This window comes from Triticum dicoccoides, chromosome 5A (genome assembly GCF_002162155.2).
Source record: "Triticum dicoccoides isolate Atlit2015 ecotype Zavitan chromosome 5A, WEW_v2.0, whole genome shotgun sequence".
Lineage (NCBI taxonomy): Eukaryota > Viridiplantae > Streptophyta > Magnoliopsida > Poales > Poaceae > Triticum > Triticum dicoccoides.
This window is the reverse complement of record NC_041388.1, coordinates 513,625,264-513,644,359: the sequence shown is the minus strand read 5'-3', so window position 1 is coordinate 513,644,359 and position 19,096 is coordinate 513,625,264. Positions and strand designations below refer to the sequence as shown.

General features: G+C 47.0%; 2 protein-coding genes across 2 annotated transcripts; both read right to left on the bottom strand.

The window, feature by feature from the left end:
• Positions 1-250: 250 nt before the first annotated feature.
• LOC119299824 (pentatricopeptide repeat-containing protein At1g05750, chloroplastic-like) lies at positions 251-2,938 on the bottom strand. Its single transcript, XM_037576964.1, has 2 exons — positions 1,552-2,938; positions 251-674 (listed from the first exon to the last, which is right to left on the bottom strand). The coding sequence occupies exon 1, from the start codon at positions 2,936-2,938 to the stop codon at positions 1,604-1,606; it is 1,335 nt and encodes a 444-aa protein (XP_037432861.1). The 3' UTR covers positions 251-674; positions 1,552-1,603.
• A 1,024-nt stretch (positions 2,939-3,962) lies between these two features.
• LOC119302455 (GTPase-activating protein gyp1-like) lies at positions 3,963-7,716 on the bottom strand. The gene is made up of 11 exons (XM_037579489.1): positions 7,379-7,716; positions 7,131-7,291; positions 6,698-6,830; positions 6,437-6,620; positions 5,852-5,922; positions 5,622-5,759; positions 5,444-5,535; positions 4,903-5,174; positions 4,655-4,740; positions 4,479-4,580; positions 3,963-4,343 (listed from the first exon to the last, which is right to left on the bottom strand). The coding sequence occupies exons 2-11, from the start codon at positions 7,211-7,213 to the stop codon at positions 4,182-4,184; spliced, it is 1,323 nt and encodes a 440-aa protein (XP_037435386.1). The 5' UTR covers positions 7,214-7,291; positions 7,379-7,716; the 3' UTR covers positions 3,963-4,181.
• Positions 7,717-19,096: the final 11,380 nt, after the last annotated feature.

Here is a 19,096-nt window from a genome sequence, read left to right as displayed (position 1 = left end):
CTTGCCGTGGATGAAGACGCTCTGTTCCACATTAGCGGATGGTGCGAGACTGGGCTGCATGCTGGTTCAGAGTTCAGCTTGACAGTTTCATACGGAGTACATCCTTGGCCCAGTAGAGTACATACATGTTCATGGAAAGTAAAAGCAGATAGAAATTAAGGCGCTGCCATCAAGCAAGTTAATTTATACTGTCAGCTGTCACAAACTCGACCAGGAACATGCCTCCTAACTTGTGAGCAATATGAAGAAATCGAGAGCCAATGCCATATCTATTCATTATCACAGCAAGATATACAAATCGGAGCAGATGTTAATAATACAGCAATCCAAACAAACATAAAATTCCCTCAAGATCCCTCCCTGAAGGGAATGTGTGAGTCTAGAGTACAACGGAATCTGGACTGCTCCCAGGCATGATCAACAGCCGCATAGTCCTCCTAGCTGGCGAGATAGCCAAGCGAGCTCTTGAACATCGCATGCCACATGTATGCCCTGGAGAGGACCGTCTCGGAGCTCGTGGCGCGTGCCCAGTTCCTGGTCGGGAGGTGCTGGAGGAACATGACCATCTCTTGAAAATCAGCTTCTGTAGCTTCTCTGACAAGCATTATTGAGGTGCATATGCCACTCTCTTCTCCAGGCAAGAATAAGTTGCACCTGAACAGCGCCAGCAGTCACTGCAGGTGGTAACCGGAGCAGAAAAATAAACGTTAACAGGTGCAGAAAAGACGTGATGGGGTTCCCATGAGGCCATGACTAGCTTGTGTTCTTTCCACAGGAGGACATGAAGCTGCCATAGATAGCCTCACAAGTGACAGAGAAGGCACTATTGTCGACATCAAGGCAGATCCTTCCGTCCGGTGAAGAGTGTACATTTGGCTTCAAAATTTGTCCACAAAAGAATGTATTTCTATCTTTCCAATGCACTTTAAAGTAGAAAAAATACTTCTCTCTCATCACACGGTAATCAAGACCAATAACAATCTACACATGGTCTTCTTAATTTCTACATGCACTTAGCTCATTGGGGTTGGGTAATTAAAGAGGAGAGAGATGGTGGCTTGCAACTCCGGCTATGTCTTTTAAGCATAGCCAGTCCCAAGCCCGGGTAAAGGAGGAGGGTTGTGATAGGCTTGGCGAGCCAACGTAAAAACTAGCCAATCCCATGGGTATGAAACCCATTTGAGCGAGAGTAGTACTAGGATGGGTGACCTACTGGGAAGTCCTCGTGAAAAGGTTTCATATATAAGGGTTGTGATAGGCTTGGCGAGCCAACGTAAAAACTAGCCAGTCCTTTGGGTATGAAACTCATTTGGGCGAGAGTAGTATTAGGATGGGTGACCTCCTGGGAAGTCCTCGTGAAAGGGTTTCATATCTAGCCTACCCCAACTTGTTTGGGACAAAAGGCTTAGAAGAAGAAGAAGAAGAAGAGACGGTGGCTTGCATCTTTCCAATGCATTTTTTACTTCACTCCATAATTTGTCCTAAAATCTCTAGATGTACACTCTTCACCGGACAGATGGAGTACACCAGTACGAGACATTAGTATCTTACCAAGAGTGCATAGATCTGGCTTGTCCGGGGTGTAACTCATGGAGCAACCATTTCACTCCATGAAGCTGAAACCCAGCTCTTTCTTCGCTCCCTTGTCCACCATCGTCTGCCGAATGGCTCTTGCATCTTCCCATCGACCATTGACTGCATACAAGTTGAAGAGAACAGCATAACGACCACCATGTTGTGGCTCTAGCTCAATGAGCCGCTTCCCAACCCGTTCGCCGACAGTAATATCATTATGCATCCGGCATGACGACATCAGCGCACCCCATTGCGACGCATGTGGCTCCATTGGCATATCCAACAAGACAGCCTCAGCGTCCTCAACGCGTCCTGCACGCCCAAGGAGATCAGCTAGGCACCCATAGTGCTCTCTCTGTGGCTCGATCCCGTGCTGCCGCATCGACTGGAAAATTTTCCTCCCTTCGTCCAGACGACCTGTGTGGGTGCACGCGCACAAAGCAGCAACAAAGGTTGACTGATTTGGCACAAAACCTTTTTCGTGCATCCTTTGGAACAATTCAAGAGCACGCTTGCCATGGCCATTCATCGCAAGCCCCCCGATCATCGAATTCCACAGCACGACGTCACGGCAGCGAACAGAGTCAAAAGCACGCCACGCCTCCTCCATGCACCCGCACTTGCAGTACATGTCCACCAGGGCGGTCTCGGCCATGACATTCCTCTGCGTCCCTGCAAACCCCTCTGTTTCCATATACCGATGGACCCACCGACCCCTCTCGACGGCACCAAGATGAGCGCATGCCTTGAGCACGCTCACCAGCACCACCACATCCGGCTTGAAACCCTCCCCCATCATCCGATCAAACACCCGCAGCGCCTCGTCAAACTCCGCCGCACGCACAAGCGCGTCGACCATGGCGCTCCAGGACACCAGGTTCCGCCCGGGCATTCTGCCGAACACCTCCCGCGCCGCTGCCAGGTCGCCGCTCTTGCCGTAGCCGGACACCATGGTGTTCCAGGAGGCGGCGTCCAGAGCGGCGCCCGAGTCGTCGAACACCCTGCGCGCGTGGGGCAGGAGGCCGAGGGCGCAGTAGAGCTTGAGGAGGGAGTTGGTGACGACGGGGTGCGCGAGCGCGCCGCACTTGAGCGCGTGCGCGTGGGCGACGGGCGCGGCCAGGCGGGTGCAACCGCCGGAGGCGGACGAGGCGAGGGCGGCGAGGAGGAGGGAGAAGGTGTAGGGGGTGGGCGGCGTGGCGGCGCGGATGCGGGAATAGAGGGCGAGCGAGGCGGCCGCGGGGGCGCCGCGGCGTGCGAGCTCGGCGTGGAGCGGGCAGCCGTGGGAGGGCGCTGCGGAGAAGAAGGCGACGGCAGCGAGTCTGCGGAGGCGGCGGGGCGCGGCAGCGAACGGCCACCACGCCATTTGGTCTGGGGGCGTCACTGAGGTCACAACATGGTGGCCCCATGCATGAGGTGGTGGGCTAGGGTTCGAGGGTTCGAAATTTCAATGAAAATTTCGAATTTTTCGGTGGTTAACAGAAATTCAAAATATTTGTAATCTCAAAACTTCGAGACAGATTCAAGCATATTTAAATTTAATCAAAATCATTAAAAGTAAATGAATTTTGATACATCAAAATCTGAAATAATTTCCGAAAGTTTGCGTACTTCTATGAGGTCTGGAAATTTTCTCTGTTTTTGAAATTTAAAAACTTGATTTGTACTACCTATTAAGTCCCTGTTTGATTCATAAGTCCTAGGACTTTTTTTAGTCCCAACTTATAAGTCCCAAGTCCCTAAAAAATCCCTACATGTTTGGCTCCTGGGACTTATAAGTCTCTATAAGACCATATTACAACTATAAGTCCCTATAAGTCCCTCCTTGAGAGTCTTATTTCATAAGTCCCAAATGCCCACTTTAAGTCCCTATAAGTCCCTCTTGTTTGGTTTAGATGAGACTTATAGGGACTTATTTAAGTCCCTAGACCAATAAGTCCCTGGAAACAAATACCCTCTAAATCCGGTGTCCGGTTCCTGCGACCCCTTTCACAGTTGCACCAAAACATCGAATTGGTTGGCTTGCTCAACCTCTCGAACCGGGACAAAACTTTTTGCAGATTTGGTGTGTGTGCGTGTGTGTTTTGTAGAATCCCAACTATTTCTTCTCATCAACAAATATCAGCGAAATGCACGCAACTAATGACCTCTCGAGTGCTCGAGTCCAGCAAAGGGATTATAATGGCGGCCAAACACTGTCATAGAAATCTTGATATCTTTGTTGCGGATGGACATTCTGTAATGTCTATAACACATTGCGCACGGTGTGACACTAGGCCTGCGTTTGCATGTTCAGACAAAGTAACAGTTTCAGAAAGTTTGGGCTATGAACTCTAAATAACTCAAACAAAATGCCAAAATGGCCATCAGATTTGAAAAGAATACGGTAATTGCATCAAAAACCAATGAGATATATTCATTATCACCGAGACGGTAGTTTCACAGCGAGATATACAAATCGGAGCAGATATTCATAATACAGCACTCAAAATAAACATGAAACTCCCCCATTGTTCCTCCGGGAAGGGTATATGTGAGTCTACATTACAACGGAAGCTGGACTGCTCCGCCGCCTGCTCCCAGGCATGATCAACAGCCGCTTAGTCCTCCTAGTTGGCAAGATGGCTGGGCGAGCTCTTGAACATGGTGTGCCACATGTACGCCCTGGAGAGGACCATCTCGAGCTCGTGGTGCGCCCAGTTCCTGGTCGGGAGGTGCTGGAGGAACATGACCATCTCCTGGAAATCCAGCTTCTGCAGCTTCTCCGACCACTGGGGAAGAAAGAGACAAAGGGAACATCACTCTGAATCCAAATCTTTAGTGGAAATCCGTAAGCTGGATTGCACACAATGAAAACAGGGAACATACTAGACAATCAGTACAGGGCAAGGAGTACTTTCACTTACTGTTAACAAAAAGCTAGCTGATATGTACACGAGAAAATCTGGTAGATAATCTCCTTCAGCAAGATACGTATCCCACAAGCGTGTCACGAGATGAAATGGAACCTGCAGCAGTATGAGGTATTAAGGGACATCAATGTAAACATCACATGGAAGCAACGCCCCTTGACTAGACTAACCTCACGTATCAGAAGACAATTGAACCAACGGAAGGCAAACTGAAGGAACTCCAACCCTTGTTCCTCTATGTGCTTCGATAAAGGTTCTGTATACATGGAAGATGTCACAGGACAATGTCAGTATTTTGAGTATCAGCCAAACTGATATCTATTACCAGGAGATCCATTGTCAAACTACCTTCTATACTTAATTGTTATAATAGGAAGGGAAGTCATATATGTCAATCGATAGAACGTTAGTACGTTACCATCTATTCGGTGAACCAACTCTTTCAACCTGAATACAAGGCGTTGTATTCCAGGTTGTGCAAAGGTGTAATGGTCCTGCATGCCATCCAGAAACTTCGAGAGACACCAATAGCAGTCTGCTTCTATATTAGAAACGTCCTGCAAAGAAAGGTTCTCCATGGACCAAGTGTCCATATTGCCTTCTAAGTGCTCTGATAAGAACACAATCAAGAATGGTGTAACAAGGTCGTTTATTCCTTGGACGTAGCCACTTGCAGGGTGCCTGATGGCCCTGAAAATGAGACATTGTTGTGTTAGGAAATAGTGGAGAAAAGCAAAGAAGAATCATTATTCTGGCAGCATCAGAGGTCAAGTTTCATGAAAAACTCCACCCATCTGATCATTTTCCACCAGAATTCATCAAGCAGTGCAATGCCTAACTATGAGGTAAAAAAAGGCTAGTGTTTTTAGCAGAACCAATCAGAATGCATGTTCAAAAATATATATATAGGACAGTTTTATTGAAGAATCAAGATGAATCAGACAAGTGCAGTGCCTCACCAGGTATATAAAATGCGCTCCAAGGATTTCTGAATCTGAGGATCCTGGAAAAATGTAACATCCGGGACAGTTCTTGGGCAATCAACAGCAATCTACAAGACAGTGTGTGAGTAAAGATTGATGTATTCTATGAAAAATGGGCAGACCTGGTGATGCGAATTCAGGCCTGAAATGTTACCTGGCGAAGCATTGTAATCTCTTCATCAGAGCGTTCAGTATCCGGAATATCATAGTATTGAGAAACACACTCAACATACTCAAGTCTTTTCCTCGTTAAAACACCTTCTCTTCTATCCGCATTGGGTGGTGCATATCCCTGTAGCCAACTGTTATTAAATTCAATACTGAAACACCACACTAGAAAGAGGTCACATTATCTCACAATAAACATGTTATATGTCTACTCACCAAAAGAAGCCTCCATATGTTAGGTCGCATATAAGGTGGCACGCCACTCCAAGATAATTCACGCAATTTATCTACATAATCAAGTAGAACAGTGAGTGACAACTGAATTCTGTGGACAAGCTATGAAAATTAAACAGAAAAACAATATTGTATAAGTACACAACTACCGTAAAATCCAATCAGAATTAAACCTGAAACTAGAAAAATATGGTGCCCATTAACCAGTAAAGAATTAATAAACTAATTTATAATGCCACAAGTTCAGTAAATATAAAATTCAGATTTACTACCATCTCAGTAATTCAGTATTACAAACAATTTTGCATGGTTAAAACTTTAAAACTGAGAAAATCACCTAAAGTGAGAAAAAATATCTGTCAGTGGAAACAACTCACCATATTTAGATTGTCACTCTGGTAAAATTTGCATTTTTTTTCATTTGGGTTGCAATCAAAATGACCAAATAGAAGCTACATATAAATAATAAATTTCCAAACCAGCAAATAAATTCAATGTTGATTTCAAAATTCAAATTCTGCACACTTAACAACTCTTGAATCAATCCTATATAGAAATTGTGCATACCTAATATAACAGCTGGCCTAGAGAGTTCATTTGTGAATTTGGTAATCCTTGCGGAATCTGTTGCTCTAGCCCCGGAAACTAAACCCTGGGCATCTGGTAATGAATTGACGCTACTTGTCGATGGTGAAATTGGTTTCTTAGAACTGATGTTGTCAGTCGTATTTCCAGATGCTTGCCCTTCTACCTGAACAAGTAGAATATCACCAATTACAATCTGGACTATCATATGTCACAAAGCAATGCCGAGAAATGACACATTACCTCCTGTGAGCCTTCATTTTGTTCATATTCATAGCGATCATTCTCAGAGCGTGGGGAGTATTCAGGAGGTGAAATTGGCTCGGATCTTCGGGCTAGCATAACCTTCCCAGGAAAGCTTCGTCCTTTGAGCATTCTGACAAAGAATTGGGTAAAAATAGCAACAAGCTCTTGCTATAAGGTTACAAGCAGACAGACTTTGCAATACTAGCAGACAGTAAGTGGTATATCTAATTATGATCATGGAGTAAAATTTAGACAGGAACACTACGTAAGTGGACAGAAGCCGTCGATGTTTAAACTAAAAATGTACTCCAAAAGGCTGAAATACTGATGTATTCCTATTTCATATATCAAACTCTATATTCCTAACTGTTAAATCATGATACTCCTTTGTGAGGGGTGTACTATTGACTGCACTCATTCAGGGACTGACCCTTGCACGTTGCGGAGTGTCTGGTTGAAGCGCCATTCCGAGTTGTTGGGGCTTCCTCCGCCGCCGCCACCGCCGCTACTCATTGCCGGGAGTGGCGGTGGAGAGCAACCGATCAGGGGTTGCTCTTCGCCGGATCTTGTTGCCTAGCCCCCGATTCGGCCCTGCATGCACTCGCTGCTCATTCCCCGAAGTATCCACATCTATATGCGCCGGAGCAACCACGTGCCAAGCAGCTTAGGGCCACGTACCTCGAAGCGCAACCAGTGGCGATCGCCGCGTGCCCGCTGCGGCAGCGCGGCAGGAAGTCCGGGCAGCAGGTCGCCGGCGCGGTCCAGCGCTCGCGGGCGCGAGCCCCAAGAACCGTGCGACGGAGCTTCGGGGCCGCGGATCGGCCGGCAACTCCAACCCAACCCTACCCGCAATGCGGATCGCCGAAATCAGTGAGCAGCACCGGGCGGGGAGACGGGTAGAGGAGGTCCCGCGGATAGCGCGGCGGCAGCGCGGGGAAGCGGCCGGGGAGGAGGCGGCGCAGTATAAGTTTTTTTTTTCTTGGACGGGAATGGGGATCTGAGGAACGAGGTGGGAGTGGGGATCGCTGGGCGAGGAGACGAGAGGTGGGAGACGACAACGGGTGAGGTGGCACGCCCGCGCCAACGGCCGGATGGATGACACCTGGCCTAATGGACGGGTGAGATTCTCCTGTGGTTCTGTGTCACTGTAGCGTATCGGAGGTCTCGGTAACAAAGGGATTTTTGTGGGGAAAAAGACATACAGTATTGTTTCTTAAAAATTGGAACCAAGTCATCCAAAAATATTGAACACATTGTTTCTTAAAATTCTGAGGCAACATGGTCATCCACGCATATGTACATGAAACATCAATGATTAAATCGTCATAGGCGTCTGGCTAATCCTGCGAAGTCTTTCACCAAGGAAAGAAATTCTTTTTAAAGAAGACAAACAAGACGTCAAATATGATACTTCCTCCGATTCATGTTTGCTGTTTTATTACAACTTTAAAATAATATGATGCCTGATAGGTTATGGTACCTTAACCAAATAGCCAACGGTTCTTACATTATGGTTTTACTTAACTTCGGATGTGTGATTGCCAAACAGGGAGTGAAAACATAGACTAGTTATATGATGAGTTGCATGGATAAGAAAAAATAGGTAGTAGGTGGAGCATGCAACTGAAAAGTAGGGGAAATGATTTTATGAGGTGACATGTGTGATGGGATGGCATGTGTGTATGTTGGGAGAAATAAAAGTAGTGTGGATAAACTATTTAGGTATAAATACACGTATGCGTTGCTGCGAAAATTTATAGCGAAGAAATTGTAAAAAAAACATATGAGAATAATACCATGCCACAGTTTCACCATATAAACATTAATAAACCTAAAGATAAATAGAAGATGGATGCGTGTTATATTCCTTTTTGACATCCAGGCACAATTATTTGTTGTTGAAAAAATTAAAAATATTAAATATTAATATGTGAAAGACATGCATATGCTTAATGATGTGAGTGACGTGTATGCAGGGACCCACCAGAAAACACTACCCAAAAGGCCTACCAAGCTAGCATAGCCTATTTTATTTTATTTTGCTCTCCTTCGGCCTAGACTGCCCAAATTTGTGACAATAGCTCTGACTCTGCCTGTATGTGCATTTAAGTGGGGTCGTTTACTTAGATATATAGAGTAGGATATAATATGGTTGATAGCCAAATTATGTAACCGAGACAAGCAACAAGAAACATGACGAAAAATATTGATCGTCATTGGTTGCACTGTTGACAAAGTTTGATAGTGTTGTATCTTCTATTATATTTTGGGAATGGTGTAATGTTTGACATTTGTAAGATGTTGCTGAGAACTACAGAACTGTTGAGTGAAACTAAATTGTTTTCAAGTAACATGTACTCATAAGCGAATACGCGTCTAGTCATGCCGCATTTATTTTGAGGTCCACTTTATTATTACTTTAGGTGATTATATTGTTAGTGTTTGTTGAACGTTATGCAATGTTTTCTTTAACTTATGTGGGCTTTTAGATGTACTGAGCTTCGAGTTTTCCTTCATGATGGTGGCATCCTGCTAAAATCTAAGAATATTCTTGAATTTCAAGGCAAGATGGGAAACCATACAAATAAACCAAGTGCTGGCTCACACACCTATACATAGTGACCATCACCAGCATTGGTCAAAAAAGAGGCAACCCAACCCACCCGACAGACTAATCCGACAAAAAGGACTCACACTCAAGATGAAAAGAACCAACACCATTCGAACCGATGATAACACATAAGACTGCCCAAACACACACTAGAACAGAGCCCCATAATCTTCACTTACACATCCCTAGTGCCACAATGAATGCAACAACCAAAGCAACATCAAGTAAAAGACAGAAGGATGAAATTAAGTCATCGAACAGAGCCGAGGAAGACTAGCGTGCACCCAACAGTCAAATGGACCCCTTCCCTTAGCAAGTTGAATGAAGGAGGGTGACACAGAGCAGAGGACAACCACCAGCGCAACGAATCCTTCCCCTCACAAATCAACCGGCACCCCCTCTCGGTCACACCCACAGCGCCACCAAAAATCAAGAGAGAAATCAGTGTATCCTCGTTCGCCCATGCATCGATCACAGTACGAAGCCCCCTACCCCCTCAACGGTACACACCACACAAGCATGGACTAATGCCCTAGAAAAACAAAGGTCATCTGATAACTGCATCCCATGTGGTACGCTAGCCTCGATGCACAAGAGGGTTCCCTCTGTAGGAAGCTTAATAGTTGTAAATACGAGTTCACCTTAGAGGGTATTCTATCCTTTTTTAAAAAGATGGAAAATGGGTCGCATAAAGTCGAAGAAGGAGCGTGTGTCTGTCCTGGACTTTGTGCGGTCAGCGTACAAGCTACTAGTTGAGATTGTGTTGGATGATAAAGCTATAACCAGCTGCTCCGTCGCTGCCCGGGGTAGGGTTTGGAAAGCATTGTGGAAACTCAAATGTTTTGTCGAAAGTCAACATTTTTTTGTTGGCGGGTACTGAAGAACATGCTTCCTTGTTTTGAACCCACGCGTTGTCATATTGCAAAAAACTCAAAGTGCACACTCTACGGATACACAAATGAAAGTCTTTATCATGCGATGATCACTTTGTGGCCATACAAAACAGTTCGAGGAGGCGCTTCTGCAGCAGAGTGGCATGAAGCTCCCACGGCCGCATCATGCGATGGGGGTTGGGGATGTTCTTGCCTTGGACCTAGTCAAGAAAGAAGATGTTGGGGCGTTTGTTACCATGATGTGATGCATTTGGTTAACCAAGAACAAGTTCACTCGTGGGGAAGAAGGCTTCCAGCTGATGCGATCTATTGCACTGGTTGATGAGATCATGGCGACCCTTGATCTCCCTCCGTGTCAGAACGATCCAGGAGGGAGTCGCCAACACCACTGCTGGCCACCTCTACTAGAAGGTTGGGTTATGGTCAATGTTGACGGCGCCCTTGACATCCGGAACCAAGTGTTTGGCTCAGGCCATGTCATTAGGGACCACCTTTGTACCTTTATTGATGCATGTATGAGTCAACATAAGGACATCAGTGATCCGTTCATTAGTGAGCTCTTTGCATGCCGGGATGGTATTGATGCAGTTATCAGAATGGGAGATCAACAAGCCATCATGTACATAGATGATAACCCACAAGTATAGGGGATCGCAACAGTTTTCGAGGGTAGAGTATTCAGCCCAAATTTATTGATTCGACACAAGGGGAGCCAAAGAATATTCTCAAGTATTAACAGTTGAGTTGTCAATTCAACCGCACCTGAAAGACTTAATATATGCAGCAAAGTATTTAGTAGCAAAGTAATATGGAAGTAACGGTAACGGTGGCAAAAGTAACAGTATTGGTTTTGTAGTGATTGTGATAGTGGCAACGGAAAAGTAACTAAGCAAAGATCAATATGTGAAAAGCTCGTAGGCAATGGATCAGTGATGGATAATTATGTCGGATGTGATTCCTCATGCAACAGTTATAACATAGGGTGACATAGAACTAGCTCCAGTTCATCAATGTAATGTAGGCATGTATTCCGAATATAGTCATACGTGTTTATGGAAAAGAACTTGCATGGCATCTTTTGTCCTACCCTCCCGTGGCAGCGGGGTCCTATTGGAAACTAAGGGATATTAAGGCCTCCTTTTAATAGAGCACCGGACCAAAGCATTAACACTTAGTGAATACATGAACTCCCCAAACTACGGTCATCACCGGGAGTGGTCCCGATTATTGTCACTTCGGGGTTATAACACATAGTAGGTGACTATTGACTTGCAAAATAGGATCAAGACCTCACATATATTCATAAAAACATAATAGGTTCAGATCTGAAATCATGGCACTCAGGCCCTAGTGACAAGCATTAAGCATAGCAAAGTCATAGCAACATCAATCTCAGAACATAATGGATACTAGGGATCAAACCCTAACAAAACTAACTCGATTACATGATAAATCTCATCCAACCCATCACCGTCCAGCAAGCCTACGATGGAATTACTCACGCATGGTGGTGAGCATCATGAAATTGGTGATGGAGGAAGGTTGATGATGACGATGGCGATGGATTCCCCTCTCCGGAGCCCCGAACGGACTCCAGATCAGCCCTCTCGAGAGAGATTAGGGCTTGGTGGCGGCTCCGTATCGTAAAACGCAATTGAGGGAGTCCTGGACTAAGGGGTCCTCGGACGTCCGGCCTGTTATCCATGGGCCGGACTGGTGGGCTGTGAAGACATGAAGGCCGAAGACTGTATCCGTGTCCGGATTGGACTCTCCTTGGCGTGGAAGGCAGGCTTGGCAACCGACTATGAAGATTCCTTCTTATGTAAGCGACTCTATGTAAACCCTAGATCCCCTCGGTGTCTATATAAACTGGAGGGGTTAGTCCGGAAAGGATGGATTCATTACCATGGTCATATAGGCTAGGCTTCTAGGGTTTAGCCATCACGATCTCGCGGTAGATCAACTCTTGTAACACTCATATTCATCAATATCAATCAAGCAGGACGTAGGGTATTACCTTCATAGAGAGGGCCCGAACCTGGGTAAACATCGTGTCCCTTGTCTCCTGTTACCATCGATCCTAGACGCACAGTTCGGGACCCCCTACCCGAGATCCACCAGTTTTGACACCGACATTGGTGCTTTCATTGGGAGTTCCACTGTGCCGTCGACGAAGGGTTCGATGGCCCCTTCAATCGTCTATAGCGACGTTGTCCAAGGAGAAACCTTCCTCCCCAGACAGATTTTCGTGTTTGGCGGCTTCGTACTGCGGGCCAACTCGGTTGGCCATTTGGAGCAGATCGATAGCTACGCCCTTGGCCACCAAGTCGGATTTGGAAGCTTGAACTATATTGCGGATATCTGTGGAGACTTGATCTTCAATGGATTTCAGACCGCAGCGATCGCTCCCCCTCGCCCCGATGAACATGACTTAAATCTGTCATCGGATCACATCCAGGAGATGGTCCTATCGCTGCAACGGCCTTAGAACCGGAGCAGATCATGTCATACGAGGCCACAGAGTCCGCGGCGTTGGAGCCACACACGGACTCGGCACCCCGCAATATTCTCGTCAATGGAACTCCGGATTCGTCTCCGGCTATAAGTCCCGGACCGGGTACGCCTGCGGACACCGAGCTGGATCGGTTATCGATTTTCGAATTTAGCGCCACAGACATCTTCCAGCACTCACCTTTGGGTGATGTGCTAAACTCTTTAAAGAACTTGTCCTTGGAAAAGGACTCACAGACGAACTATGTTCGGTTCGAACTAGAGGCTGACAATGGAGAATTTCGCTTCCCACCCGCCACCCACTTCATAGCCACTGTCGAGGACTTAAGTAACATGCCCGCTTCTGGCTCCGAAGACATTAACGGTATAGACGATGATGCCGAGAAGGGGCAAGGCCAAGACCCGCCAGTCATTAGGCATGGGACAGCCACCCCTTCACATGACATGTACATGATCGATACACTTAAAAAGCCTCACGGCAAGGACAAGGGAGATCTAGTTAAAACTCCTGAGACACAGCCTAAGCTCCGGTGCCCCAAGTCATGTCGCAGCAACATAGGCACCGGAGAAAATAGCACTTCGGACGGTGCCGAAAGCAATGAAGACACTGTGGGAACAATATCCGAGCAGGAAGAACAGGAAAATGGGCAAGCCAGCTGAAAGGATCGATATGGTTGACTAGAGGGGGGTGAATAGGAAACTAACAATTTTTAGCTTTTCTTTAACAATTTAAACTTTGCATCAAAGTAGGTTGTCTAGATATGCAACTAGTTGAGCAACCTATATGATGCAACGAGGATAGGTACACAAGCAAGCAAGAGATATGAAACAAGTAAGCTTGCTCAAATAAAGGCACGAGATAACCAAGAGTGGGGACAGTGGAGACGAGGATGTGTTGCCGAAGTTCCTTCCATTTGAGAGGAAGTACGTCTCCGTTGGAGCGGTGTGGAGGCACAATGCTCCCCAAGAAGCCACTAGGGCCACCGTATTCTCCTCACGCCCTCACACAATGCGAGATGTCATGATTCCACTATTGGTGCCCTTGAAGGCGGCGAACGAACCTTTACAAACAAGGTTGGGGCTCTCTCCACAACTTAATTGGAGGCTCCCAACAAAAACCACGAAGCTTCACCACAATGGAATATGGCTCTGAGGTGACCTCGACCGTCTAGGGTGCTCAAACACCCAAAAGTAACAAAATCCGCACAAGAAAGTATGGGGGAAGCAAATATCCTTTGGTGGAAGTGTAGATCTAGGTCTCCTCCTTCAATCCCTAGCAAATCAACAAGTTTGAGTGGCTAGAGAGAGAGATCGGGCAAGAGAGCTTGAAGGGCATTAATGGTGGAGTGAGAGAGGTCAAAGGTAGGAGTGGTAGGTGGGAGAAGCCCCCTTAAATAGTCACCCCACATTTCCAACCGTTACTGCGTTTTTTTGCACTGCAGCGGTACAACCGGTCCTCGTCCCGGTACAACCGGGACTCACTGTGTAACTGCAGAACCCTACCAAGCGGTACAACCGGACAGGCGGGCGGTAGTACCGGCTAAGAAAAATAACCAGACTAACCGCCTGGCTACCGCACAACCACCGCATCAAAACAGGAGCTTGGCCGGTACTTGGGCGGTGCCTGGCCGGAACAACCGCATGGCCTTGAGCTCTTGGGCGGCTAAGTACTAAGCGGAAGAACCGCTCGGACCACCGGTGGTACCGGTCATCATGGAACGACCGGACCAACCGGGCCACTACCGCCCAAGAACCGCATCAAACCAGAAGCGAGAGCGGTACTTGAGTGGTGCATGGACAGAACCACCGCCCCAGCTGTTGCAGAGCATGGTGGCGGGACCACCGCCTGGAGGCAGCGGTACAACCGCTCGAGCAAAGCTGGTGAGCGACAAGACCCAGCGGTACAACCGCTCCAGAGAGTGGTACAACCGCTGGGCAGACACAGTGAGCAGAAAAGAGGGGAAGAGGCAAGGAAAACTCTCTCTCCCACACACACCTGAGGAAGGCAAAGAGAGGGTGAGAAAAGTGTACGTGAACTGATTCCCCCAGAGCTTCCTAATGAGGAATTCCCTCTTGATAGTACGGGTACTCTACGACCAAAGAAAATAAAAGCGTAGAGGACACGTCTTTGATCTCTTCCTTCGAGAGGCAATAGCAATCCGATATAAGCCTAAGCATCAAGAACCTGAAACATATAGCACACGATTAGACCACAAAGGGTTATCATCATCATCCAAAACATAAAGTAGGGAAATGCCCTTTCAATCTCCCCCTTTTTGGTGGATGATGACAACAACACGATTTGCAAGAGATAAGTCAATGAAATCTAGACGGAACTCCCCCTGAATGTGTGCCCCAACAAGTACTAGCTAATAGAAAGCATGGGCACACTTTCAGGACTAGACTCCCCCTAGATTTTATAGACTCATCACTCTGAGCTCAAAAGGATAGACAATATAATACTTAGAGGCAATAATAATGATAATGACCTACGAACGGAAAGGTAAACGGAGTAACAAGTCTCACACACAGCACGGAACGAAACAGGTCCACAACCAAACACAAAACACGAGAACAAGAGAAAAACCCAAGCAAATCCCCGAGACCTATAGACCCTCTCCCCCTTTGGCATCAAGACACCAAAAAGGAAAAGAGCGAAGCTAGCAACCCAAAGCTCAGGCGTCCTCCTCTGACTCCTCGGTTGCATCTGGATCTTCATCATCAGAGTCGTCATCGTCGTCGTGATCAGATTCTTCCATGGCATTGTCAGCTGCTGCAAACAAGGATGATGGCTGGGGAGGGGCTTCATCATCAGTCTAGGTGCTATGGGTAGAGATCCAACACTCCTCTAGGGTGATGCTCTTCTCAGAGCCACTCTGAACCTGCATGTTGAGGTGCTTCATCATTGCAATTTGGCGACGCCGTGCAAGCTTCTCATTGACATGTGCCTCATACATCTTCTTCTGGATGTCAGCCTGGAGACAAAAGGTCTTCTTCACCTTGGCAGTAAGTTTGGCCACCCACGAAGGCTGGGCCCCTGGCTCCAGCTCAAAGTCCTCATCGTCAGAAGTAGCATAGACATCCTCAGGAGCATGTTCAGGGAAGCGAGGCTCGGCATGCTTCTTCTTCTTAAGGAGCTTGACCTCATGAACAGTGAGGTTGTCTGGAGAAGTGAGGAGCTCTCCAGGACGACGAACAACCCACACAGAGTTCAGAAAGCACATGACAAATGGAGCGTAGATTGGGACTTTACGGTAGATGACCATGTTGTACATCTCATGCCACAGCCAATTTAACACATCAAACGTTGCCCCTGTCCCCACCATGGTCTTCATAGCAACCATCAAATCAACCAGATAGCCATGAATCTCATCTTGAGTGCCCACCTTGGGCAAGAGCACATTGCGGAACACTCGGTGCATGATGTCATAGACCTTCTCCAAATCCTTGGATTCTCCAATAATCCCACAGCCCCGAATGTACAGAGGGGCAAGCTTCTCCTTAGGCATGGACTCAGGAAAATCATGAGGGCGAATGCCACCCCTTCCTTCCAGACCGGTATCCTCGTACCCAATAGCATTGCAGAAAGCCATCCAGGGAACGTGAAACAATTCATCATGACACATGAAGGTGAGAGTGCGCGCATCATCTTCCCCAAAATGAACCGTGGCATAGAACTGATGGATAAGTTGAACATCAAAGTCACAGTTGACTGACATGATCTTGACAAGATCAAACTCCTCGTAGAGAGCTAGCGCCTCACCAAAATACTCCATGTTGTTTTTCCAATGATCAAAATCAATTGTCCACTGCTTGGCATATCTATTCTTGTTGTGCTCAAAGAGTTCATGAACAATCCGCACTTGCATCTCATTCCAGAACTGAACAACGGGGAGCAATGGGAACCTCATACGGATTCTTTGAGCGGAAGGCTTCCCAATCCTTGGCCTTCCAACGATGTAACGGCATAACCACACGTTGCTTAGCAGCTGCAGACTTTTCACGACGAGTGGGCTTGCTGGGAATCACAACTTCTTCTTCTTCATCAGACACAACCGGGCGCAAGGTCCTTTGTGCCCTCTTCTTGGTCTTGCGAGGAGCAGAGCGAGAACTAGAGCCACCTGAACACACACACGAAAAGAACACACAAAAACCCAACAAGGATGAGAGGATTGCACCCACTAGCAGAAAAGGAACAAGTTGCAACAACAGAGAAGATAGAACAGTGCTTAGTGGTTGATATACTCCGGTTGTACCGGATCTTCCGCCGGTAGTACCGCTCTAGTGGTTGTACCGCCCGTAGGGGCGGTAGAACCGCTGACAGTGGCACTACCAGGGAAGATAGATCTAACGGAGGCATACGAATCACACAAGTAATGTTCCGAATTCTAAGTGCTGCAAACAATACAGGAGGCTAACAAAAAACTCTTCTAAGCCATAGATCGAACACTAAACGCAGAAAGATAAGTAAAGCCCTAGACAAGAAAGAACCCTAAAAAAAGTCTAGAGGCAAAGAACACAAGGCATTACCACCATCCATGGGAAGAGATCGGGAGGCCTCCACGGAGAGAATCCACGGAGAGCCAAGGATCTGAAGCACGAGACGCACTCCGGGGCAGGGGCAGAGATGGTCGGCGGCTAGGGCAAAAAGAAGAGGAACGAGGACGAAGGGAAAAAGACAACCCTTCAGCCCCGTCGAGTATAAATAGGCCCGTACACACGCCCCGGTAGAACCGTTTAGGGGAGCGGTTGTACCGCTCGTTTGGTACAGACCGGTGGATGGAGGCGGTACTTCCGGTGCCTGGGAGGCAGCGGTAGTACCGCACGGCATCAACCGGTAGTACCGGACGTGGGTTACCATGGGTTTGTGCGGTGGAACCGCCCAAGCACCGAACGGAGACCCTTGGGACGGCACAACCCGGTACCAGCGGTAGAACCGCTCGTGGTACCGGTTGTACCGCCCAACCACCTAAGCCCAAGCCAAGATCAAATGGGTGCAATCCGAAGGGAGGAAGAAGGGGCACAAAACAGGAGAGAAACAACACCCTAGGAGAACCTAACACAAAGAGCAAAGAAAGAAAGAGAGAAAACAACATGAGAACAACAAGGCTAACTCCAACCTCCCGAAGAGAGGACGGTGGCCGAGGCCACCTATGTTTGAGTCAATTGGTATGGCACCGCGAAGAATTATCCTTGGGTCCATGACCAAAGCTTGTCTTTGAAGCACAAGTACCATCAAATATGGCTAATGTGAAAGACACAATCAATTTATGCATAATGGGGGAGGGAGAGTTCATTGAGAGAACAACACTCCCCCTATGTCCATGCCTACACCTAAACTAGACAACAAATTGAGCGTGGTAGGGTGTGCAAGGGTTCAAGCCACATTGCTCGAATCAATGATATTTAGCTCATGCCTTAACTCGCGAAATCTTGATTCATCCAAGGGCTTCGTGAAAATATCTGCAAGGTTGTCATGAGTGTTGACATAGTTGAGCTCGATCTCTCCTCGTCTAATGTGATCCCGGATGAAGTGATACTGGATCTCAATATGCTTCGTCTTGAAATGTTGCACCGGATTGAGAGAGATCTTGATGGCACTTTCATTGTCACACCAAAGAGGCACTTTGTCACAAGTGACACCGTAATCCTTTAAAGTTTGCCTCATCCATAGGAGTTGAGCACAACAACTACCGGCGGCAACATACTCCGCCTCAGTGGACGAGAGAGACACACAACTTTGCTTTTTGGAAGACCAACTTACCAAAGAGCAACCAAGGAATTAGCACCCTCTGGAAGTGGACGTCCTATCCACTTTGTCTCCCGTCCAATCGGAATCCGAGTACCCTACAAGCTTGAAGTTTGATCCTCTAGGGTAGCATAGGCCAAAGTTTGGGGTATGAGCCAAATATCGAAAGATTCGTTTGACCGCCACATAGTGACTTTCCTTAGGTGCGGCTTGAAACCGTGCACAAATTCCCACACTCAACATGATGTCCGGTCTAGATGCACAAAGGTAAAGCAAGGATCCAATCATGGAACGATATACCTTTTGATCCACCACTTTACCATTGGGATCTAAGTCAAGTTGGCACTTGGTGGGCATTGGAGTGGAAGCCGGCTTGACGTCACTTAGCTTGAATCTCTTGAGCATGTCTTGAGTGTATTTAGATTGATTGATGAAGGTTCCTTCTCTTCTTTGCTTCACTTTGAACCCTAGAAAGAACTTCAACTCTCCCATGGAGGACATCTCGAACTTTGAGGTCATGAGAGCGGCAAATTCCTCATTGAAAGCTTTGTTAGGAGAACCAAAGATAATATCATCAACATATAATTGGCACACAAACAACTCCCCTTTGACCTTCTTAGTAAAAAGAGTGG

Coding starts and splice junctions, on each gene's coding strand:
- LOC119299824 (XM_037576964.1), bottom strand. CDS start 2,938: ATGGCGTGGTGGCCGTTCGCTGCCGCGCCCCGCCGCCTCCGCAGACTC.
- LOC119302455 (XM_037579489.1), bottom strand. CDS start 7,213: ATGAGTAGCGGCGGTGGCGGCGGCGGAGGAAGCCCCAACAACTCGGAA. Junction 5,923..6,436: donor TAGGCCAGCTGTTATATTAG/GTATGCACAATT, acceptor TTGATTATGTAG/ATAAATTGCGTGAATTATCT. Junction 4,581..4,654: donor ATTGTCTTCTGATACGTGAG/GTTAGTCTAGTC, acceptor ATACTGCTGCAG/GTTCCATTTCATCTCGTGAC.